General features: G+C 38.9%; 1 protein-coding gene across 4 annotated transcripts in view; it reads right to left on the bottom strand.

The window, feature by feature from the left end:
- The window catches only part of ETV1 (ETS variant transcription factor 1), an 88,273-nt gene that overhangs the window by 33,330 nt on the left and 28,192 nt on the right, over positions 1–26,751 (bottom strand). For all 4 annotated transcript variants that reach the window (XM_016218855.2, XM_016218852.2, XM_016218856.2 and 1 more), the window contains exons 6-8: positions 8,045–8,174; positions 5,304–5,492; positions 322–569 (exon numbers count right to left, since the gene is read on the bottom strand). In XM_016218855.2, coding sequence (XP_016074341.2) covers positions 322–569; positions 5,304–5,492; positions 8,045–8,174 — 567 coding nt within the window. The remainder of the gene's footprint in view (positions 1–321; positions 570–5,303; positions 5,493–8,044; positions 8,175–26,751) is intronic.

A 26,751-nucleotide genomic window follows, 5' to 3' on the forward strand; every position in this document is an offset into this window, starting at 1 on the left:
GCAGCAGCAAATGGGAAAAAACAACAAAAACCCCAGCATCCTGAAAAGAATTACAAGGTTACTCACTCTCTTGGGCTGAGAGTGTGTCTAATTTTACAAATTGCACTCTTCTTTGTACTGGTTTCATATCTAGATCCTATTTCAACCATGGGTCCCCAACACAACGGCTTGATAGCCCCACCCTTCGCTTCTACAGAAGGATTCAAAGAAGGGATAACATTAGGAAGATTCCACACCCCAAAATAGGAGCCGCCCAGGCTGCCACCGAGGCAATCAAGGCCACAAGCCGGTGCAAAGGTGTCACTTAAACCATGGGCCTACCTGAGTCGTACGCAAAATCTCTGGGCTCCTGTTTAATCATCAGAGGCGGGGGGAAGCCTTGGCCGGGCGCGCCCCCGACCATGGTGTTGTGTTCGTATACCGGGTCGTGGTACTCCTGCTTAAAGCCTTGGGGTGGGAAGGGGATGTTGGGCTCAGACATCTGCCGCTGGTACACAGGCCGTCCTTCCCTTGGCATCGTCGGCAAAGGAGGAAAGGAATTACAGGGTTCCGAAAGCTGGCGGCGAAATCTGGGAGACGAGAGAGCATGTTTCAGATAAAACAATAACAAGGAATACTCTTTAAGATACTGGCACACATTTTTCTTTTTTTGAACTGTTTAATGGACAGGATACCACCAACTGATCCAAGGTGTGAATCTTTAACAAGGGCTAGATTTCTCCTTCCTGGGTCAGTAGCACTGTGCTTTTTAATCATATGACAGGCGTGCCCCTTCTGATTTAGCCACTTGCAGCATTATTTTTGGTACAATACAGTAATTTAAAGGTGTGCTTTGAATAGGACTGGGAGAACAGTTCACTATTTTGAGAAAATATATATCCTTACAGTAAAAATACCCAATTCTAAATCAACTGGGTCATTTACAAAATTTCCATATTAAGAGGGTCTCAAATATTTATATACTGGGGGAAAACACAGGAAAACTGTGAAAGACTCTGATCTCAAACTGCATCTTCTATCTTTTAATTCTGTTACCAAACTAACCCACAAACAAACAAACAAAATCGACAAATAAAAATCTACCTACTGGGTTTCCTTCCCCCACCATTAGTTATTGAGGAAGCAAGAGAGGAATTACTCTCTTGTCAAGTGGGCAGGACTCTTAAATCGTCAACAGTGTCCTAAATAACATTATATTCTAGTGATAAATAAAACTAGAAAATGTGGAGACTAATCCAAGCTGATTTTTAAAAGACCATCTCTTTACTGTCAAACAGGAACACACAACACACGGGCTTCCAATTGCTCCTAACAAAATCTCAGGTTGATCAAAATAAGCATAAAATATACAGCAGAGCTCCAAAGATAGAAATAGCACAGAGCGTTACACAGATTTAGGACAGGTCGTGCTGCTCGGTCATGAGGAAGTTTGGAGGTCTCAGCAGAAGGCCGAGAGTGAGCCTCTGCTCCTTCCTTCTTGGTTACAGGCTGTAACGATTGGCTAGTCACATACTCGGCCGGTTCTGTGTTTGTCATCCAGAATATCATTGACCCGCCACAAAGATGTGGATTAATTAAAGATTTTAAAGTGCTCTAAAAATGCCCAGGAGTGCTTAAAAATAACCTACCCAACATCACTATGAGCAAATATAAGACTATTAACTCCCTTCTCTCCCTCCCCTCACCCCACTAAAAGCATTCCAGAGACTTTAATTTGGAAAGTTAACGTTTAATTTTGGTAACATTAAATGACTATAAGGTAAAAGCTAAAGAACTGCAAAGCAGTTGCTTTAGCATTTCTAAGAATCCTCCATCCTGTGACTTAACTCTAGCCTCCCTGGAAAGCACTGGAATTCCACCTACACCTGCAGAAAATAAACTTAGAAATTCTGATGTTGTAAAAGCAGTGAGGCTGCCTGGCACTGCATTCATTTCCCTTCGCTTGCTTATTTCATTAGCCAAAAAAAGAAACAGAAATTATCATTAAGAACTGTCAAGGAGTGAACCAGAAAATTGTAACTTGAAGTTAAAATAAGAAACCAGCTCACTCGTGAAGCCTTAAATGGAAGTTAATAATACTTGTACTAAACGCTTTGCAAAGAATCAAGGCATTTGTTTTTAGGAATGAAGCCGATTCCAGTTGCTACTTTCTGAGGACCATGTTAGGCACCACACACGCGTGCTCACAGGGAGCCACACCTTTGTGGGGCCATGCTTTTGAGCATCTGACCTGCTGTTTAAAAAGGAGGTGACTCAAGAAGCTTCTGGAAGAGTGTTAATAGGTAGGCAGCATGCTGATGAACTCTTGGATAAAGGAGAACAGTCTATAAGGGGTGAGAAAAATGGAGAGACTGGGCTCCTCACAGCGGGTTCAGGAAACAGAGCCAAAGGGCTGGCCCGAGGAGCAGAATGGGCCTGTGGAAAGGACGCAGGGTGCAGCCCGGCTGGCCCTAAAGCGTTCCCAGAGTGAGGTGGGGTGCCCAGGCTGGAGGGGGCTATTTGGGGAAAGGATCTGTTCCCAGAGCAAATGTGCCATTTATAACTGAGGGACTGTCATTTGTTGGCTAGAGCCCTCCAAGAAATCCTCCTCAGAAACATACGGCTTCAGAGATTTTCCTGGGATTGGCCAGCTGGTCCTGTCCTCAAGGCCCAATGGGGGGCAGTGGGAAAAGACCCCGAGCTTCCCTCTCACAGTTCCGGACCGGCTGTTCTCAGTCTCAGATACTTGACTTCAAGGAGAGAAACTAAAATGGATTTGGCTGAAGCATTTCGAGTTAGGTCACCTAAAAACAGGCACACCGCTTGCTCACCAGTCACCTTCCATAGAAATACAGCCTGGAATCCTGCACCTTCCATAGAAATACAGCCTAGAATCCTGCACCTTCCATAGAAATACAGCCTAGAATCCTGCACCTTCCATAGAAATACGGCCTAGAATCCTGCACCTTCCATAGGAATACGGCCTAGAATCCTGCACCTTCCATAGGAATACGGCCTAGAATCCTGCACCTTCCACAGAAATACAGCCTAGAATTCTGCACCTTCCATAGGAATACAGTCTACAATCCTGCACCTTCCATAGGAATACAGCCTAGAATCCTGCACCTTCCATAGAAATACGGCCTAGAATCCTGCACCTTCCATAGAAATACGGCCTAGAATCCTGCACCTTCCATAGGAATACGGCCTAGAATCCTGCACCTTCCATAGGAATACGGCCTAGAATCCTGCACCTTCCATAGAAATACGGCCTAGAATCCTGCACCTTCCATAGAAATACGGCCTAGAATCCTGCACCTTCCATAGGAATACGGCCTAGAATTCTGCACCTTCCATAGGAATACAGTCTACAATCCTGCACCTTCCATAGGAATACAGCCTAGAATCCTGCACTTTCCATAGAAATACGGCCTGGAATCCTGCACTTTCCATAGAAATACGGCCTAGAATCCTGCACCTTCCATAGAAATACAGCCTGGAATCCTGCACTTTCCAGAGAAATACAGCCTGGAATCCTGCACCTTCCATAGAAATACAGCCTGGAATCCTGCACCTTCCATAGAAATACAGCCTAGAATCCTGCACCTTCCATAGAAATACAGCCTGGAATTCTGGCGCTCATTTGAAAGGGAGAGACTCAGGGCTGAAGAACTCCTGGGAAGTCATCAGAAGTGGGCAAAATAAAACTTGCTGCTCCTTTTCTTTCGTTCGCTCTTTTCCCTTTAGCCCCGCACAGTGTGCATCTGTTTAGAGGCCCACCCTGCAATGCGATTTCTTTCATCTGTGTTTACAAAACTGTTTACACAGATGCACATACCACTGCGCTCCGGCGGGGTCTCCATCGGGTGAGAAGGGAAAGATAACTGGGAGCATTTAACAGCTAAGCACGGGAGGGCTTCGTGATGGAAACAAAGGCAGGAAAGATACAGCTCAGTTTCACACTGCAAAGAATGCTTTCATTTTATCCCTGCGCTCCGACAGAGTTTTACTGGATTGGAGGCTGAGCTGGATTAAATAATCTCTTAAAAGCAGACCTGAGCACTCCCTTATTTTCAGCCAGATGCCAGTGGCACATCTTCTGATCTTCTCTGCTGATCTAAGGGATGACTTTGGCTGAGTTATTTTCCTAATGGTGTGTCGGAGCCAGCTTGCCCTGGTTTGTTGTTAAATTTCCAGACATTCTGTGAGCCAACCGTTAAGCACAGCCATTAAGAAGTAAATTATGTAAATTTAAAATTTTTAAAAATTACATTAAAAACAAAGGCTATTAATATTCAATGCTTGTCACTTCCTAATTATTGTTCTGCATCTTACTATTAATTATGCTCTCGATGTTATGCCTATTGTAACTATATGGTAGAAAATGCTATAAAATGGAGCACCACTGTCCATCTCTTTCCAATTCCACATTCAGGGCTGTCGCAGTGATAGCTTGGAGTCAGCCGTGGGGGAATATTTACATCGGACTCATCACCGCCTACAGATCAGGTGTTTGGGATTCTCTCCCATAGAGCCTGTTGTTCTGTATTTACCAGCACACCACTGGCTCTATATAAGTACAAGGTAGAAGGGGAAGGAAGAATGCAGTTTATAATCTACTTGTGTTTTAAGCTGTATTAAGACCTCTAAAAGTTCCTCAATATTTTATTTAAATGTAAATTTACTCATCTCTAGGAATCAAGGATTACCCACCACAGCATTCTTCCTAGCTCCACGTTCTGGTTCTTGTTTGGCTCCTTTCTAAGTAATAATAATTTGGTCTCTATCTCTTTAACTGTATAGTCTCAGTGTCCAGGGTCATGTGTCTACTGATATTAAATACTCATCACATGGAAAGGATGGAAAATGGTTTTAATCAAATAACTTCTATTTTGCAAAACCGTGTACAGTTATGCCATTCAATTTAAGGTAAAGAACCTAATTCCATAAGTCACCTTCTAAAATTAGTCTCCTAACTTTATAGAACAAGTACACACATATGCTCATTAAAAAAATGAGATGATCTGATTTAAAGTGTAAGCGAAGCAATTTAATTCAGGCAAAACGAAAGGGAAATGTTCAAATGTCAGCATATAGATTAATTTTTCATTTTAGCAACAAGTTTAAGTGTTTATAAAAGGACTCTTAATAAATTACCTTCTCCACAAATTATTTATAACTATAGAGAGGGCAAGCTCTTTCTAAAAATATTTTACCCAGATGTGCAAAATTAATATGTTCACTGTAGGTTCTAGGAATTGGTAACAGAATTTCTTCCAAGTTATTAAAAACAGTTTTGACAAAAAACAGTATTTGCAGTGTACCTGTGGTCCATGGGGTATCTGCTGTCTTGCATGGACTGTGATGGAGGGAGGTGAGCTGGGAAGGCGTGGTCAGGTTTCGGAGTGTGAGTTGAGTTTGGAGATGCATGATGTAGTGGGGACACTGGAGTGCTGGATGGGGTTGGGGGGTTGGAGGGCCTCATTCCCACTTGTGGCTTCTGATCGTAGGCACTACCCAAGGCACACAAAAAAAGAGAGAGAATATTTGTTTCTTTGGAGCAATTTTTAAAATTTTTTTCCAACCTAAAGAAACAAAAACACATTTTAAGCTTAAGTCATAAGGAAGTTAAAATTTTATGTATTTTGGTGTTTGTAATTCTAGAACATGTAATCTTCAAAATTGCCACACACTTAAACAGAAGACAGGGTAATGAGTATAAAATGGTAACGGCATTAACATAAAATGTCTATATTTTATATATATACAAACAACTTAGTATGAGGAAGAGGACTCTCTATGGAAGTAGTGGCACCATTTCCATCTATTCTTGATATATCTCCTTGAGCTAGTTTCATAGATCTTTTCTACATCATTAAATTATTCTGATATATTATAATTCTTCAATATTACATTAGATTTTAGAACAAGAACATCAGTTTAATAAGATGGAGACCATACCTGGCTTGACTTTATTTGTGGTGGAATTTTAAGAAGGCAATGCTTTTGCCTTATTTTCATTTTTTATATAAAATAAATGATGCTTGCTATTAAATTCCTGATATGGGATAATAAAGATTAATGAGGCAAATTAAAATCTCTCTGGTATAGTTAAGCTTTCTTAGAGAGTAAGTACAAAGTAATATTCTTTAGAATAAAATCCTATTGTCATAGTCTAATTTCTAAGCACTCACGAAGGAGTAAGGTGAGTGAGCTTGCTTATGAATTTCAGCTGATCACCTATGTATGCCTTTTGAGAATGTGATTTAACTAATTTTTGTGATCTAAAAAATATTTTACTAAAAAAAATTTTACTTAAATTTCCAAATAAAAAAGATATATCTAAGTTAAAATACTGTATTTCCTTGTAAAATAAAAAGAATTCATCAATACATATTTTTCTTTTAAAATAAATGGGTTTTTTTGCACTGACTTATGTAATAGTTTATTCTGTTGCTCCATCTATACAAGAGGATTACATCCAAGTGTAAAAATACTTTACAGACGTGAAGGAGTATACACTGTATAAGTCTACTCTTGCCTTAAAGTACAGCTACTTAGTTTCTTTACCAATATTTCTAAATGAGAACCTACTTTTCTAAAATGGTTCACCTGACTCATATCCATGTAAAAAGAAAAAAATGATACATCCTTTGCCCTAGGATAGTACTTTTCCCCCCATGAAACGTATTCATAATTTGTATGGAGAAGGAAGTACCAGAATTTAATCCATATTTCACTGTGGAAATTATTGGTCCTCAGGAAGAACCTCAAAATATTCAGGCAATTCCTCTATTGTTAATTTATGGATATTAAATATGCCATATAAAGCAGTGGTTATTTCATAGTCACACTTCTGATCAATGCTGAAAGTCAATGACAATTTTGTATCTATTTGGTTCATTAAATAAACATTCTTCACTATGTTAAATAATTATTCTGTGAATACATAACATTCTTAAGGAGAAAATACAAAAACTAAAAACACTATAAAATGAAACTCAGATCAATATTGTTTTATCTAAACTGAGTATGCTTTCATAGTTAGCTTCAACAAGAGATCTTTTTCATAAAAGCTTTATAGTTTTAATTGAACTGGCTCATAATTTCAGGCTCTGGTGACTCCTAGAAAAGTAGAAGTAAAATATAAATCTGAGTTTGCAAGACTAGTAATAGAATATGCAAGCACTGGTTGCACAAATCTAAGTTTCTTGAATCTTAAATACCCTGGTATAGAGTATAAGTAGTAAATGTATGAGAAAATATAAGACCCATTTAGATTACAATGTATTACAAACTTGAATCAACATAACTTATAAAACTGCAAATATTTATAATCATTTTTTAAGTTTTCAAAGTAACTCCTTTTAAGAACTAAGTTTCTACTATAATTGAGAGTAATAACATTCAGTACACAGAGCCAACTTCTTCCTTATGCAATTAGAGGCCAATATGAAAAGTAGCAGAATGCAATTTACTATGAAGGGTTTTTAATGAACATATATGTTATCAAATTTTCTAACAAATGAATGATATACTTTTATTGCTCCACCCTTTATTATCATCAAAAGGAACAACTGGCTTTTTAACAGATAATAGCCTCTGCTAAGCCTTATAAAATTCTAACTTTATTACAATTGTCCATGAATGCATCTTATAGATCATTTGCAAAGCCTGTCAGATAACTAATGTACTGCTGAGACAGGCCAAATGTTTCATTTTTTTCTACAAACTCTATCTAAAGTGCATAATGCATTCATTCTAATGAGAACTTTCAATAGCTGCTCAGGCCAAGTCAGACCCTCTTTTCAAACCTAGAATGTATCACTGAGTAGAAAAGCAACCAATAATGTGGATGAAAATTATTGCTTTAAAATTATTCTGAAAGTGTGTGACTGGATGGTAAATGGTTTTTTGTAGTTCTTCTAAACACATTACCTAATTGGCTTGTTATATGCTGAAGATATAACTCCTATAAAATTTCACTTGAGACTGTACATTAGATTCTGGACTTGTTGTTTCAGTAAGAACGACCATCTTCTCTATATACACCTGATTGCTTTACCTGACATTGTACAGGCACTTTTCTCCATAGCTGAATTTAAAGGGGTGTTCTTGACTGCAGGCAGAGCCAAGTTCTGAACATGGACTGTGGGGTTCCTTCTTGATTTTCAGTGGTAGGCCATGAAAAGCCACTAGAAAACAAAACAAAACAAAATGCCCATAAAAATGAAATGCAGTTAAGAATTAAGTATATTAACCTGCTCTACTTCTCTAGGTTAAAATGTCACTAACATTACATATTAACTTCTATATAAAAGAGAAATCACATTTGATGAATTTCATGGAAGATTCTAGAGAATCTCAGTATCCTCTGTTTCTGTTTATTGTCTAACAAAATACATGCTTGGACTCTCATCATTTAAAGTAGATCACCTGTAATTTGCTTAGCTGATATTAATAATAGAAGCTCTGTTTTCAGAAAGTATGTTTTGAAAAAGCTACGGAAAGATTTCCAATGATTAAAACAGAAAAAATAGAACTGAATTAACTGAAGACTGGAACATAAAGAATACAAAAGAATTAACTGAAGACTGGAACATCATTTTAAGCATTATTGAAAGGAAAATACCTCAAATCCATCAATAGTAATGGTTTAATAGAATGACAACTGGACTATGAGAAAGAAAATCTAGGTGCAGATCGACTGGAAAACTGGGGCAAAAATCTCAACATCTCTGAAAGCAATGCTCATCTACAAAACAGATAAAAATACCTGCCTATCTACTTACCTGAACTGTGAAGATGAAATATGAAAAATATGTGACAGTTATTTGTCACATGTAATCCACCATAAAACAATTATTCTCTATCACATGATGTTTTCTCTTTTTTCTAATGACTTAATATACAGTTATAGTTATACTCATTAATGCTTAATATAAATACGGAGATCATATAAAATATGAAGGTTACAAGACATGTATATTTGAAGGGAGTGATAGCTTTAAAAACAATAAATAAATAATACTATGCATTTTTTCTTCTTCTATATGAAATTAAAAATGTATTTATCTGTTAGAGATTCTGTCAGAACAATTGAAGTTTTAGTATACATAGAAAATTGGTAAAAAGATAAGGAAAACAGACATAAGAATGGATTTTCTTTTCATGTATGCCCAGTCAAGGGGCAAACTAAGAAGGGCACACATTCTGGAGATTTATTGTAACTATGATAAACACTGGAATTAAATCACAAAAGATTAAGTCGGTATTCTATAAAAATATGACAAGAGAAACCTTGTGGTTCAGATACCATTCGGTCTTGATTATGATATTATGACATTACAAACTTGAACTAGCTTGAATGTCATAAATAATTTAATATTAAGAATGTGATATCAAGAACTACCAAGCTATAGGAGAAGAAATACTATTTGTTTGTAAACGTATGTAATTTTGACAGAATTATTCATGGTACTCAAGATCCATCTTTGAACATATATAGTAAAACGTGTATCCTCAAGTCTAGCACTTTCGATTAAGTATCAGGTTTTACATTTTCTTAAGAAGATGTAGCAACATATAAGGAACTCGATTTGTCACTTGAAGATGTAACAAATTATTATACCTGAGGGATCAGATCTAATTTATAAGCATAAAGTTGATAAGACCTCAAGAGTTAATAAATATGCATTATGATGCAGCTTATCACATTTATCAAAATATCAGGTGTATCAGTGAATACTAGATTCAATGTTACCATATATTAAAAGTTACTGGGACCATGAGGTAAAATAAGATTAGCGAAAGAACAGAAAAAGCACTAACCATACAGAAAATAATCTACAAATTAGGCTTCCCTGAAATTAAGAACTTTTCTTTATCAAAAGACACTATTAAAAGAGTGTGGAAGGTGCCCTAGTGGGTTTGGCTCAGTGGTTAGAGTGTTGGCCTGCGAACTGATGGGTCCTGGGTCCGATTCCAGCCATGGACACCTACCTCGGACGCAGGCTCAATCCCTGGCCTGGGTTGGGGTGTGTGCGGGAGGGAACAAACCGATGTGTCTCTCTCACATCGATGTTTCTCTCTCTCTCTCTCCCTCCCACTCTCTCTGAAAAGCAATGGGAAAAATACCCTCAGGTGAGGGTTAAAAAAAAATGTTTTTAATTAAAAATAAAAGAGTGCAAGGTATGCTACAGACTACAAGATGTTTGCAACATATTAAACATAGCAAGAATTGCTACAAATAAGACAAATCTAGTAACCCAATTAAAAATGAACAAAAGACATAAGCGGGGAGTTCGTGAAAGAAGATGCCCAAATGGCAAAACAAACAAATGAACAACAACAAAAAATGCATGAAAAAGTATTCAACATCTTTACTCATCAGGAAAATGCAAATACCACCACATGAAATTCTCGCTCTACTAGAATGGCTAAACTGCCAAAGCTTGGCACCATCAAGATTGAAGACCTAAAGCAACAGCCATTTTTATAAATCCTACTGAGATTATAAAATGATACACTTTGAAAAACTTTTGGCAGTACCTACTAAGGCTCAACATAAATCTCTCCTGTGTCCAGTAATTACACTCTTGCATATATATAATATCCAAAGAAAGGACTGCATATGTTCACCAAAAGACATGTGCAAGAATGCTCAAAGCAGCTTTATTCATAATGGCAAAAACTGGAAAATTTCAAATGTTCATTAGCAGGTAATAGATGAAGAAATCGTGGAGTATTTGTACTATGGACTACTACGCAGTAATAACAAAAACAAATTACTGACACATGCAGAAACCTAAGATTGTCTCACAGGCGTGGAGTAAAAGAAGCCAAGCATGAAAGAGTATGTAGTGTATGAATTTCAAGATCAGACCAAACTGACAGTGAAAGAACCTCCTTCCACTGGTGGATGGGAGTGTTAATGACGGAGAAAGGGCACTAGTAACCTGTTACAGTGCTGGACAAACTTGCTATCTTGCTCTGCATGGCAGTTATTTGAATATATACATCTGTAAAATTCACGGAGCTGCACACCCAGGATTTTTGCATTTTAATAAATGCAAATCTCAACAAAAAGCTTTAAAAATGTGAGGGGCATCAAGCAATGAATGCTACACAAATAAATATATTTCAACCTGTTTGGCTTCCTGTTCCAGCAGATAACGTGCTTCAGCTTCCAAGATAAATATTCCAAATGAGTGAGGGGAGGAATGACAAGTTCGGGGCACCATCAGGAGTGGCTGCTAGAGTGACAGCAGCCTTCTATCAAAATGTCCACTGGTATCAAACTAGAACCAAGAGGTGTGATCATCCCACTGTCTGACCTCTAGGGTTTTCAGGTATGCTTCATGCACTTCCCTAAACTGACTTTAGAAGAAAGGATATAAGGATTCCCAAAGTGCTATCAGAGGCAAGCTGATCCCTAAACTCAGGATCCCCAAATCCGGCCCAACATCTAATTACCCAGGTAACTTTTGAAAAAAACAAAGATTCCAAGATCCCATGTTATATATAGGTTGAATTGTGTGTCCCACCCCTCCCCCAGAAAAAAATCATATATTGAAGTCCTAACCCCAGTACCTCATATGTGTCTTAATTTGGGAGATTAATTAAGATGAGGTCATTAGGGTGGGATCTAATCCATTATGACTAATGTCCTTATAAAGGGGGGGGGGGAATTAGGATACAGAGACACTCACAGGAGAACGTCATGTGAAGATGAAGGTAGAGATCAGATCGACGCATCTACAAGCCAAGGAATTGCCAAAAGATTGCCAACAAACCACCAGGAGCTAGGAGAAAGGTCTAGAACAGATTCTCTCTCACAGCGCTCAGAACCCTGCCTCCACCTTCAACCTCAGACCTCCAGCCTCCAGAACTCTGAGACAATAAATGTGCGTGTTTTAAGCCACCCGGTTTACGGTACTTTGTTATGGCAGCCCTAGCCAACTAAGGCCGGGATATACCTCAGGATTCTGTATCTTACAAAATTTCTAGGCGATTGTCATAACCGGGTTAATTTCAAATCCATTGTGATACCTGGCACCACCTGAAACCAGTGTGAGCTGCACTGAATTGGGTTCAGCACTTGAAAAGACTTAAACAAAAACAAAAACTAGATGCCAACCCTCAAGAATTCTCACAGGTCCTCTACTTTCGGAAGCTGGGGGCTCCCCTACCCTCTTGATAACACATTCCACATGTGTGGGCCTCTTAATCATTATGGGCGCTCGGAACTGTGATTTTATTTTTCTAATCATAAGCCAAAGAAGTAATCCAATGCATCTGAGTTGGCGAGGATTTTTTTTTGCTTAATTGCTGTGTGTGAGGAACACAAGCAGCAGCCACCCTAAAGATCAGCAGCGTTTTGCACAAGACCACACGCTACTTTATTTCCCTCGTGTTCCCTTCCCTGCTGCCTGGAGGTTCTGCATCACAAAGGTGACATGTATTCCCGAGTGAGGGTCGCAGAGAGCCTCCCACCCGCGGGGCTGAGCCGGGACCGTGTTGGGTATTTCATCACGGGGCTGAGAGTCTGAGTCGGAGCGTCTGCTAACAGGCAGTTTTCCAGCTCACTGGCACTGGCACAAGGCAAAGCAGCACATTCATTTTGTGCAATTTGCTTTACCTTCCCACATGGAGTTGGTGCATGTAAAAGGCTGTTAAGTACTAAATTATTCCTTATCAAATCACCATCATCTGGAGTCATGATCAACACTAATTAAATTACTTTCGCTGAACACGGCTCCAGCCTGCTGCCGAGGCTGCTAGACATTTCATTTCGCTTACTGTACCGTCCTTGCTGGGTCTGGAACAGACAGCTACCGGCATCTGCATTGTTTGTCGTCTTAATTAAAGTGAATCTCTCCTTCTTCAAGTGTAGCAAATCAAGTGAGTTAACTCCTTCATTTCACTTACAAAGAAAGTGACGGCTCAAAACGATACTGCTTTATGTCTCGATCGCTGACTCCAGCCTACTCAGGTCATTTATCTATGAAATCTCCAGTCTTCCCCCAGGCATTCCTCAAACCCGTATCCGTGCAAACTTGAATGACCCACAACTCCTGGGGACAGTCGGACCTCTAAGAGGAGACGCAGAAAGAACACTGGAGGGATGCATCTTAGATTTTTTTTGCTTGATGGCTGCTTGACCTTTAAAATCACATCTTAAGGCTGACTAACGATGACTGAGTTCTTCTAATGGTTAAATTTAAGAGCTCCAAAATACCAGGGCTTTAAAAAATGCACTTCCAAAATAAACGTAACCACTTCTCGATTCAGAAAGTTTACCGGGGTGGGGGGGTGGGGGGTATGGTATTCATCGTGAACTCTTTGTTAAATCAGTAATTGTTTGGATTTCAGATTTATGAACGATGAGACATCATCTTGCTCCCATTTGCTTCTGATGACACTTTAGATGGAAGGCACAGCCTTGTCCTCGATCTACTGGAGCCCAGGTACACCCTCTGCTTTCCAAGTGCCGCAGTGCCAGTGCCTGACCACTGAGGGTAGACACATATTAAATCACATTTAAATACCTAAAAGGTAGTTGAAGATCATGTATTTTAAAATTTGTGCACAGCCCAGCCGGGTGTGGCTCAGCGGTTGAGCATGGAACCTGGGATCCAGGTGATCAGGGTTCGATTTCCAGTCAGGGCACATGCCCGGGTTGTGGGCTCGATCCCCAGTCGGGGGCGTGCAGGAGGCAGTTGATCAATGACTCATCATTGATGTTTTTCTCTCTCTCCCCTTTTCCCTTCCTCTCTCTGAAATCAATAAAGATATATATTTTTTTAAAAAATAAAAAAAATTTGCACACAGCAGAATAATTTTCTGAACAATCATGGCACGGGAGCATTTTTTTGTACTATCACATTGAAAACAGACCATGTTTGCTACCACTGATTGGCTCGTGTTTCGTCCAAAGAATAAACAATGAAATCTATGAATCGAGTTTCTATTTATCTTTCTATAGTGAAGATGACGATGTCTTGTAAATTTAAGAAAGATAATACGTTTAACTGTAGGTGTCGACTTACTGAATTGTGGGTGAGTTTGGAATTGTGATAGAAAGCACTGGCTAGGATGTTTCTTTAAAAAAAAAACAACCCTCAAATTTACATAGTATTATAAGGTCTTCAATTGATATTCATCTATTTTATTCGATTCTCATCATTCAAGACAAGAAGGATATTTATTTTCATCTCATTTTGCAAACATTCTTAGAGCATAAAGAAGCTAAGCTTCATGTCAAAACAAAGACCTAGAACTAACTTACAATAGTAGGTTAAGAATCAGAGCCGGGAGCTTCCGGCTGCAACTGCTGAACCTTTGACCATATCAAAGGTATTTCAAATCAGCATCCTTATGATTTCTTTCTTGCGTGAGCAACACTATAACATTATCTCAGATATTTCTTTATCCATTCATTTCTTCAATTCACTCATTTGCTATGGCCCAGATACTGGGGGCCAGGTGCTGGGGGGCGGGTCAAGGGGGTAAATATGGAGCTATAGAGAGATGAAAAGACAGTCTTACCGTCGAGAGCTCACAGAAGTTCAATCAGAGTTTTACTTAGGTTTTTTAAAAAGAAGTTTTTTTCTATCCCAGCCTGTGTAGCTTAGTGGTTGAGTGCTGACCTATGAACCAGGAGGTTAGGGTTCAATTTCGGGTCAAGACACATGCCAGGGTTGTGGGCTCGATCCCCAGTGGGGGTGGGCAGGAGGCGGCCAAATAATGACTCTCTTTCGTCACTGATGTTTCTCTCTCTCTCTCTCCCCCTCTTTCTCTCTGAAATCAATAAAGATACATTTAAAAATATATGTTTTGTTTTTTTAAAAAAGTTTTCTCTAATAAAGATATTGGCAAGTCTTCTTTAAATTTGATTAATTTGTGTCTGTGCGATGCATATTTCTGTATACATGACCTAAATAATATATTCTTGGCACTTGTATCTAAATGAAAACAACTTCTCAGAGCATTTGTGTGTGCTTTTAGGCATTCTGCCTTCTTTCAATTTATTACTGTGACCAAAGGCATTTAAAAATTCACACCACTCATATTCCGCTGAAGGAAAAATGTTGCTATCCAGCATCTAAAGCTTCCCGTAGACTCTGATAACCAAAATGTCACAAGTGATGGGTCCTTTTCTATATGTGGACAGTGAATATAAATACCATGATAAGTGGTCCTGGGGCTGACCTTTCGCTCTGCTTTCAACTCATCATAAAATTGAAATAGAGTAGCAATTTCTGTGAGTACAAAACAATTACCCAGGGATGAGAAACATATCAGATTTTTAATTACTTCTCTAAACAGAACCAGGTATTTGAATCAAATCTGTAGTTTTTGTTGTATTTTAATTTATTTTAAAGCAAATCTAGCTAGGAATACAGAACCTTGGTGGCAGTCTCCTGATTTTGACGTTGAGATTTCTGGTCTGCTCAAAAATTCTGTTTTAGAATATAGTCCACTGTACAGTGTTGCAGTGGTCTAGGTTGTGGTCTAGAAAGAAAACACTGAAGTGGAGGGATGGTACACTGACATCCGCTAGTGACAGGGTACAGCTAAATTAGCTAACAAAGGACACTTAATTTTGCTTTATTAACTCTGTTTACTCTGACTCTCAAAACCTAGTGTGCTGCCTTGTGTAGCCAATTTATGGGGATATAGGCAAACAACATGATGGAAAAAAGACACAATATTGAGGCTCTAAAACACTACAAATTTATGTGCTTTGAGGAATTTCAAGGCATTTACTTAGAACATGGTATGTATAATGTGGAGAATTTTTTACACTTGTCTACAAACTATAACTGAGAAAGTCAAAACAAATCATTCTGTGGACACTGAAGTGCTTGTAAAAATTTTTTCACTTGGCTATAGCAGTGGATTTAAAAAAAACAAAAAAACTCTGTGAAAGGATAAAAAAAGTAAACGATATACATAAATTAGATTATTTAAGACCAGATAGAAGCATGGCATGAAAAATGCATGCAGCCTTTTATACGAATATATGTCGTTGGGAAAACACCCACTAGATGAAAAGCGTTCACTTTAAGTTACTATCACTTCAGTTTCAGGTGATAAATGGTCAGCGATGGCCTCAATTAGTACTCAGTTAAATTCCAGAAGCAAAAGGGAAGGCTTGTGTACAAATAAGGACAATACTGTCACTTCTGGTTCCAAGACACACAGAAAAGCAGCGCACATTACTGCCGCCTCTATCGGGGCCTCTCAAAGCTCCTTTTCCAGCACATTACCTCTTCCAAGGCCTCCCCACCCCCACTGTGCACACACCACTCACACACGCACACACCCAACATCCATTACTAAAGGGCCTAATCTCAGCTATCAGCAGAGTGCCTTTATGGGGCCATTAAACCATTTCTCTTGTTTACAGTGCCTGAAGAAAGATGTGAATTATGTCTGTGACAAAACAAGCGATAACATTTCTAAACTGCTATCAAAATGCTAACTGAAACACAGGGAAGGACAGGGACCCTGATTCAAGTTTTCACCATTTTCCATTATTTGAAGCATCTGGAAATACGTTCGCCTATGATATTTCCAAGACAAATCTAGAACCTAGTACAGCAAGTTGGAATTTATTTTTTTCTTAAATAATATTCTTTAAGTAGAGCAGTTATCATATAGATGATACAATGTTTTTAAAGGACTATTATCAGTTGGGATAACCCCCCCCCATACCTTTGATGTTATTTTGGCAACACATAATAGGCTGTTTAGCAGTAATCGCAAAGGCAAAGTAAGACCCTCACCCCTTGTTATGAATCTCAGGATCTTTGTATTGAAGAGGACATTAGAAATGAACAAGTTTTAGGGACTGAGTTAGCATTTGTTCTCAGATACCTTTGTACTAAAGGAATCGAAAGTGAAAGCCCAAAGGGTAAGAGGGTGGAAAAAAGAAGCTACTTCTGTTAGAGAAAGGCAGTCATATGAGTAAATACTCAGCATCTGTAAGGAACTCCCTGGGCAGTTTGGAAACCAAAACTGAGTCTCGGAGAAATCATGCATTTCTCAGAAGAGGATATTAAATTTTTTTCTAATGCCAAATTCCTATCAGTAACAGCAACTGCACAGACTATTGCAGGGACCGTTGAACAGTCTTGCCAGGGGCGTGCCTGAGTGAAGGAGGGGGTGTAGGTTGACAAAGTGCCGGGGGGGATCCCACACCACACAGCGCAGGCCCCGGATACAGCCCCATCCAGGGTCAGGTATCTACAGACTTGGAAACTAGTGCTGAGGCCACACGGAAATCAGAAGCCAGGGCTGCTTACAGTCCACAGAGTAGAGCCTTCTGGTTACAGGATAGCCTCACAAGACAGTTATTTTTCAAAAGTAAATAATTCAACTTTCTCTATACTACAAAGTACCATGATGCCCCCTTAACAGAACTGAAAGGGCCTGAAAGAAAAGGCAGGGCTGGGCCTTCTCTTTAAAAATAGTGGTGATGACCAGAGTTTGCCAGTGTTTCTGATTGGTTCCCTGGGTGGTTTCAAATAATTTTAATTAGTTATGATGATTGAAAATCAGCTTCAAAACATTTTTTCTGGTTTAGAAATCTAAACTTCTGCCTTCTCTAGAAAAAATAATATCCTTCAACACTGAGTCCATGTTCCAGACTGAAAAGGAGGCCAGCAGTTGGCTGACCCCAGGATGAGCTGCCCCTTTGGCCAGGATCTGTGTTTTCCTGTTTGCCACAGTCCCCACCATCCCCACCACTTCACACCTCATTATCTCTTGCACTAAATTCACTCACTTACATGCTTGGAATGAGCGTGTTCCACCCCCTCATCTAACACAGCTAGGAAACCATTAGTGAGCGGGTCTCACACATGGACGCGCATGTGAGGCGCGCACACACGCACACACGCGCACATACACGCACACCCCACCTCTAGTCAGCAAAAATAAATATTACAAAACTCACATTACACTGTGGCTCAGATACTCGGGTGCTCACGCTCAGGCAACAAGGCATAGGGGCAGAGCTAGCAGGTATTTACATCTGCCTGGCTCCTAATCTTTCTACTGCCACTTACCAGCTGCAAGCCTGGGCAGGCCACTTAACCTCTCTCTGCTTCAGTTGCATCTAAAAAATGAGGATGGTAATAGCCCCTTCCTCGTGGAGTTGCTGATAGGATCAAATGAGACACTATTTGTGTGGGGTGTAGTAAGGGCTCAATAATTGAGCTATTGGTTACCTCTCAAACCCAGAATCTTTAGGCATTACGGCTAAAGAGAGTGCATAGATCGTCCAGGAACAAAAGTAGACAGGAGCATGGATACTGAATCTTGGCTTTGTTACTAAGCCAAAGGACTTCTGGTAAATAGGTCACTGCTGTGTGATTTAGTTTCTCCCTATGTAACGTGAGGCTTATCACATAGATCTTCCTCATGGGGTTTGTGTGAGAATTATATAAGATAATTCACATGAGAGCTTAGACTAGTCCCTGGCACGTGGTAAGTAGTCATAAATGTTAGATATTACCATTAGTCATAAATGTTAGATATTACCATTATTCGTCCAATCACTTCCTTTCAGAGAAGATAAACTGAGACTCAAGGAAGCAAAGTGACTTATGATAGCAGCAGGGCTTCCGGCCATGAGACTGTTAGTTCACTACTTTGTCTCTTTCATCTTGTTCCCGATTTCTCTTTGTCTGTCAGCTACACATTAAGAGCAAAAAATTGACACAAGGAGAAGACTGCAGGGAATGGTACCTTGACAGAGGGAAAAAGTAAACACTGTGGTCTGGTAGAGTGAGCACTGGATGGGAGTAAATTAATCCGTACTAGTTCCTACCCTACCCCTTAGTGAGCGGGTTTCCACAGCTCACTAGCTGTGTAACTATGGGCACACCGTGCAGCCTCTCTGGGCTCCCATCCCTAATCTGCAAAATGAAGGCATTGGATTAAGCAATCTTTCCTTGTAGCTCTAAAATCTAACGCCTAGGTGTAAGTACCTGCTTCTTGATATCAAAGTAGAAAAAAATGGAAAGATCTGATACAAGAATTCAGAGGGCCTAACGTTCTGAGGACACACAGAGCTCTACACATCTCAATAATAACTGAGGGCGTTACTGCATTTTAGCAAACAGTGGTCACTGAAATTTATAATAATGAGCCTTAATCATCATGAGAAAGCAAAACTGGGTAAAATCTACTATATTCAAGAAGGGAGGGCACATAATGCACATTAGAAAGGTGTACGTGCAATACGGTTAATGTTTAAAAGGTGTTCCATGGGCCACCTACTCCCCAGCTGATGTCAGAAAGTAACGTTATATTAATAAAACAAAAAGCAGAATCAGAGAGTTATTTCCCTAACTTTAAAAGCATCACAAAAGCCACTAATTGAAAAATAAAGAAACCAAGTACGGAATGTGTTGATTCATTCCTCTAAATTTTAAAGCCCAATCCTCTGATCATAGCACTTCAGCAGCCGGGCACTAAACGATCCTCACCTTCACAGTCTAACTGCCAGGAGAAAGTGCCCTGGGAGGAAACCAGTTCTTCCATCTGGAAAAGGTTAAGAACAGGGAAAGAAAGGCCTAATGTATGAACAATCCAAATCTAATCAGTTTTGCATTTTGCATTGGCTTCAAATCAGATCTTCCTACCCCTACTGGTCCAGTAGATGGAAAGCAGCAGGACACTATTTTTTTGGAAACGAATTCTGTACAGTGAGCCCAAACATGCCGTACTTCACATCCAACTGGCAGGACTCAAACCTGAACAAGCTGCAGCTATTTGAGAAACAGACCTAATAAACTGAAGTTCTGAATCAAGATGCCCACACAAACCCACACCTCTCAAAAGCTGCACTTAATAAATTACCTAATTGTGACTTTTATGAATATGAAAAAGACCTCTTCTGCAGAAATTGTTCTACTTTGCTTTAACATAAATACTCCTCGTATCCCTATAAAGTTACAAAAGTAAATATTAATTCTCTGCCTAGAAATTCTGGAGTTTCTTTGGAAAAGACTTCAAAGTAACTACTATCATTCCCTGGCTGAGGAAGGGCTGGAGGATGTCCCCACGACCTGGTGTTTCTCCATCTAGCAGGAAGTTCTGAGGAAGGCCAGGACAGGTGGCCCTGCGGAGTACCCAAATACCAAGGTGACTGTCCACGCCACTGTGTAACCAGGAGGACGAGTCCTTTCTACAGTTAGAACGTGCAAAAGGTGGGCTTCTAGTATGCGTCCCCTGCCTCCCCCAACTCGCCAGAACAAACCCTGGGGTTCTACTCTCTGTACGCTATCTGCATAGATCTATAACAAAAGGTTCAGAAAAAAGTGCTAAAAATATTATTTGAAATCCATTGACACAAAAGCGAATGCAGATAATAGACAAGAGAGAAGACTCCATGTAGATGGTAGCATCTAAAGATATTTTCCTAAAAATAAAATAAAATAAAATAATAAAATAAAATAAAAAAAGATATTTTCCTTATAAGCAGCAAAGGATAGACATGGTCTTTGATTTTCCTTCTTTATTGAATCACAAACAAAGGAGTTCCAACCTATAGCTTTTTATTAATTACTCTTTAGACCATAGTAAGATAAAAAACAAAACTGAGATAATATTTCATTGCCAAAGATGACTGCAAATTACTAATATGCCTGTCATCACTTTGGAAAAATAACTACTAAAAGGGCCAGCAGTTTCTGTGATGTGTATGTTTAGTCCCTAAGAACAAGTAGGCAAATCAATAAGGTTTTATAAAATAAAGTGGAACCACTTTCTCCAGTGTTATTTTTAAAGCAATGAAATAAGGAATTAGTGATGTAGTTATTTGCTTAAATGAATTTATTCCTGTGGTCTTCAGAACTAGAGCTGTATAATTTGAAATTTACACTTCAGCTCAATGCATTAGCATGATCCTGAAAAGACTTTCAATAAGCCCAGAGGTGAGGGAAATGATACATGGCCTACAGAATCCATACAACCCTGAGACAACTAAAACTCCAAGCGTACACCACACTCACAAGTCTAACAAAACCCTGTTGTTCCATTTCTTCAAAATGTTTGTGCTTTGCTAGTTTTAATATTTTCCCCTGAAAAAAAAGATCTTTCAAGGTTGATTTGGTGACCCTGTACTGCTTGAAAAATTCTGTTTTCTTTCAAGTTAGTGAATCCTGGCTTTTGATTCAGAATATCAACACACTTTTTTTCCAGGCTGTATGTGAAAAGAGCCTGTAGTTTGCATGGTCTGAAAATGACCACTTTAGCACAGAAATGACACCTAGAATAAGTCGGAAGCAACACTTACATAGTTGAAGTGCACCTGTAGCATTCAAAGGTCACTCTACTGAGGACATGATTGAGACCAATCCAGACATTATTAGCCACTTGGCTCCCTGTTCAAAAAGATCCCAGTGGTAGACAATCAAAGTTGAAAATATGTTCTTAATACCAGAGCTAGAAAAGTTTGCCCAAAAAAAGAAAGCCAGCTGGCTAGGCCCAAAAAAAAGTGTCTTTCAGTAAATGCCAATAAAACTTTACATGCTGCCAAAATAACAAAGACAGAGTAATTACAAAGGAAACTTTGAAATTTTCCTGACAATAAACACCTTCTTAAAGAGAAATTATCTGTCACCTGGCCTCAATTGTTATAGCTGTTAAAACTAGCTACGGTAAATCCTGCGAACACATTTTATGTACACCAAGTACAAATTTGGCACAATTTTTTTAGAATTTCTTCCCTAAAATAAATGTAAAGATCCTCTTTAAAAAATGGCTTGTGATCTTTAATTTGATGTACATTAGAGCAGTTTCCATGAGGAATCACTGCTCTTACAGACCAACTTTTAGCCAAAGTATTTTGCCTGTCTAAAAAAATGGTCATTTAACTCTATCACATTAAGAATCCCCTCAAAGGAAAAGGGAGATGCATGATATATAAAAGTAAAGAAACACGATTTGAGAGACACATTTTTAAATCCCAAAATAGCCTTTGTGAAGAAAAAAAAAAAGTCATCGTTATTATGTGGAAACATTTTATTTCAAAGAGAGAAAGGAAGAGGGAGAGAGAGAGAGAAACATCAATGATGAGAGAGTCATTGATCGGCTGCCTCCTGCACGCCCCCGACTGGGGATCGAGCCTGCAACCCGGGCCTGTGCCCTGACCGGGAATCGAACCGCGATCTCCTGGATCCTAGATCGCTGCTCAACCTCTGAGCCACGCCCGGCGGGGCTGGAAATATTTTTTAAAGTGCACTATTCATACAGTAGATAATATTGATGCTGGCCAAAATTCCTTATGAAAGTCCATGAGACTTTCTTAAAAAGATGCATAGCTGAGCAGCATTGTTTGCTTCCTAAACTGTTACAATACCATCAGCACACCTCCAGAAGCAATCAAGCCCTTTTGTCATTTCTTAACAATAAACACTGACTTAAAAACACTGATAGAATATCAGAATGATGAAGTATAAGTCTCTTCTGACACAAGCCCAGCCTTCACCAGTAAGACAAGAAGCTAACAAGCTGAACACTGACAGAGAACACCAGCCAAGAGAGCCTTGGGTAGGCTTAACCATGGCCATGAAATTAAACAGTCAAGAGATACCATGTTAGCTACATTACATAAGGAACTGATTTTACTACCTGTGTTATAGGAAGCCAATGCAAATGAGCAGTGTATCCACATCACATTTCCATAACTAAAGGATACAATCCCAAGGAAACTTATTAGAACTAAGAGTTTTAGAATTATATTAGCATTTTTAAAGTAATTTTGTGATTTCTTAACATACTCATGTTTAATAAATTGTTTCCTTTAAACATAAACTTTTTTAAAATGTGTAATATGTTAGATTAAAAATTATTTTTTTTTCCTACAGGAACATACCTTTAATTTTTCATTGGTATAACGGTGGGAGTTATGAATCACAAATGAACCAAGTCAGGCTGCAGTATTTCATAAGTTTAAGAGATTACTCTTGTCTACGTTCACAAATACAATGAGCAGCTATTGAGAAGTTCTTTAATCGTGGACATACAACCTGTTAAATCTGATTTCTGTATCCTGCTGCCCAAGCTATATTAAGACATTCAAGTGAAGTTACAATTACATTTGCTGATATGATGTAGGAATATATAAGTGTCAGAATAGCTGAAAATAAAAAAGCAAGTACGATGCAATTATTCATTAGTTATATACACTGGTAACCTCAGAAATTTTCTCAGTTTTCACCCTAATTACAGTATTCCAGAAGGGCTTCTTAAATATGTAGAAAATGTTCCTTACATTGTTATTACATGTTACAGTTTTGATGTAGCTTCCTAGCTGCTAATTCAAAGGATGTTTGTTTCTTTCTTTCCTTTTTTTTTTCTTTCCCTACTCTAGAGCCTTCCTACTACACTGTCCCCCAAGTGCAGCCTTGAAGTTACACTACAGGGGAAAGCTCCATAATAAGATCATTCCTGTCCTTCAGGAACCAGGCAGGCCCCCTCTGATGGGAAGCAAGACATCGCACCAGTTACTAAATCTGGCTCCACAGCAACAGTGTCATGGCACCGCTCCAATGTATATCTTTTTACTTCGACTTGCTAACTGCAAATAAGGGGAAATCAGATTACCACGTTAAACATCAAGTGTGGAGCATACCTACGTAGCAGCGTTGGACAGGTGTTATTGTAAACAGAAAACTGCAGCATGAAGGCAATAATATTTGAAGATTACAAATCTTTTCATTTCTATCTTAGGCAGAGCATTTCGTGGTAACATCAACTACATATCAAATTATTCTAATCCTTGTAGAAAGCAAGCCTTTATGTTACTCATAATACATAGATGTACGAACCGGGAAATAAGTTCTGCATTTGATTTAATTTTTACGCGTATGTCACTTAAATATTAACGTTACTAATTCTTATGGCTTTTAAAAAGTTAGGATGGAAAAAAAATTAGGATGTAAGGTGTATATATAAGTAGATCTCTACTCTTTTTGGTTTGTTTGTTAATCCTTACCTGAGGATATTTTTTCCATTGCTTTTCAGAGAGAATGGAAGGGAGGGAGGGGAGAGAGAGAAATACAGAAACATTGGGTGATCCGGTTGCCTCCCGCACATGCCCGACCAGGGGGCGGGGAGAGAGCCCACAACGCAGGCAACGTGCCCTTGACCGGGGAATCCAACCCAGGATCCTTCGGTGTGTGGACCAACGCTCCTACCACTGAGCAACACCGGCCAGGGCTGCATCTCTACTCTTAAATGAAGTAATACATTCAAACACTACATGCAATCTTTCTTTTAAACAATCAAAACTATATTTACTGCTATGTAAACCTGGATCATGTATTTAAATGTAACCCCTTGAGACTCTTAAATGTTAACAGTATGCCCATATAAATGCACGGACATTATAATGTCTGCGAAAGATTACAAATTATACAGGAATAATCATTTTTTTCTATAACTTTGTGATCTAAAAGGATGATACACAATGATGACAAATGGCATTCTTTCAATCCCCTTAAGGGTTTCCCAACATAACATAATGTAGGAAACTCGGGGGTAAAATGGATTTCTTTTTTCTATTTCCTTTTTATTTTACATTCTAAAATATAATCTAGCCTGGCCGGGCATGGCTCAGCGGTTGAGTGTCGACCTAGGATCTAGGTGATCGGGGTTCGATTCCCGGTCAGGGCACATGCCCGGGTTGTGGGCTCGATTAATGACTCTCTCATCATTGATGTTTCTGTCTCTCTCTCTCCCTCTCCTTTTCTCTCTCTGAAATCAATAAAGATATATTTTTTAAAAAGAAAGAAATAAAAAGTTAAAAAAAAAAATTTTTTTAAATCTAATTCTTTACAACACAGAGCTCTGCCAACGCGTCTCCTGTAACTCCAGGTGTAAGGTGACTATTAGGTGTGTCAAGCACTGCAGCCAGCTGATATATTCAGCAGCTTAGATTAGCACTAAAATAGACAAAGAAGATTTACACAGACCTCCTTTGTAACTGATAGTTCCAAGAAACTGGAAAAATATGAAGATAAAAGAGTACTTTGCTCTCCTCCCATGTGTGCAAATAGAAAAGATGAGCCCTTTAGAAACACATGGATACCACCTGCAAAACAACTGTATGAGCACAAACATAATAGGCCTGGTGCATGCTCTTCCCGCTTTGAAGTTAATGGGAGCTTTGTAAATTGAGGGTGTGCACGGGGATAAACATTAAGTCAGATAAAGCTTGACTCTCCTCTCCCTTACAATGCATGCACAAGTTCTTAGCCAGTGCGCATTTCTTTGAATTACCACACCAGATTCCACTGACATAATTATAATGTCTGATAACATGCATTATTTAGTAGGTACCTGTTTTAAATATGGTTTACTACAGTGTGCCTATACGCTAAAAAATCTTTACAAAAAATATGTTATGCCCCTTCATTTTTTTCTCTCTACTGTCTCTTCCTCCACAACGTGAGATCTAATTTTTCACACTGAGAAATTTCCAGGATGGGGCATTTATTCTTAGGAATAAACCCCAAATATATCTGATTGACTATTGCAAACTCACAAAATTTGACTGACTCTGACCTTTCAAACTTCATCACTAGCACCATCCAATGCACACCTGCCTCTAGTTGTGGACACAAAATGCTCATGCCCACTTCAGAGCAACCACACCCGGTCTTCACATCACATCCCCTAACGAGCCCTCCCTTCATCTCTAGGTAAACCATACAAATCTTTTGAGAGCCAACTGAGGTGTAGTAAACACAGAGGTACTGAAAATTAAGTACCAAGAAAGATCAAGTTCCACTTCTGTCATTACTTGAACACTAACTACTTCACCTTGTGCAAAACTGTTTTGCCCCGACCACCCTATCTTTAGCACACAGCTCTACCTAAAAGAGTGTAGGATCGGGGTCAGAGTGTAAACTCCAGACTCAGGTCTGCATCTTGGTCACTACCTGACCAGCAACCATCCACTTAACTACTCTGTGCCTCAATTTTCTCAAAAAATGTTCGCCTTTCACAAAAAGGCGACAATAGTACCCACTAAACAAACTTCTTGTGAAGACTGGATACGTAAAGGTATACATAAAAGTATGTTAGAGTAGTCTGCACACAGTCAACAGTATGCAAGTATTCGTTATTACCGTCCATTAAGGGCGGATCACCTCTAGGTTCATTACACTTCTAATTATCTCAGGAGCCTGGGTTTCTAGTTTCAGGTTATGTTCCACTTTCTTCATGAAGCCATTCCCAAATATTCTGATCTACACTGACCTCTTAATTTTTTTGAAAAAAAGCAGCTATAAAATTTATAGTCTGTAACATTCACTTAAGTTGTAGTCATATTTTTATTGTCAATATTATAAAAGTAATGGTGTTAACCATTATGAAGGCCCTGACTTATTTTACCCTTGTTCCACATCGGTGACACCCATATTATTTGTAAGCTGAGAAAAATGGAAGCATTGGGAGATTAAGTGAATAACCAAGATCACTCAGCTAAAAAGCAGTAGACAGATTATGTGCTTAACTAGTAGAACCTATACTCTAGGCTGCTAACTTCACATTCTATTGTAGCTTAACTGTCCGCAGCATGGTTTCCCTCTCTCCTCCCAAACTTCCCAGGATGCTTTTTGAAGATTGGGGATCATGGTGCTCTTGTTTTGTTTTGTTTGTTTGTTTTTTACATATTTTTATGAATGCAAACTTTATCCTATATAAATACTTAAATATTTGCCTATATTTATCTTAACATTATAATTA

Source organism: Miniopterus natalensis, chromosome 10 (assembly GCF_054644295.1).
Source record: "Miniopterus natalensis isolate mMinNat1 chromosome 10, mMinNat1.hap1, whole genome shotgun sequence".
Taxonomy (NCBI): Eukaryota; Metazoa; Chordata; class Mammalia; order Chiroptera; family Miniopteridae; genus Miniopterus; species Miniopterus natalensis.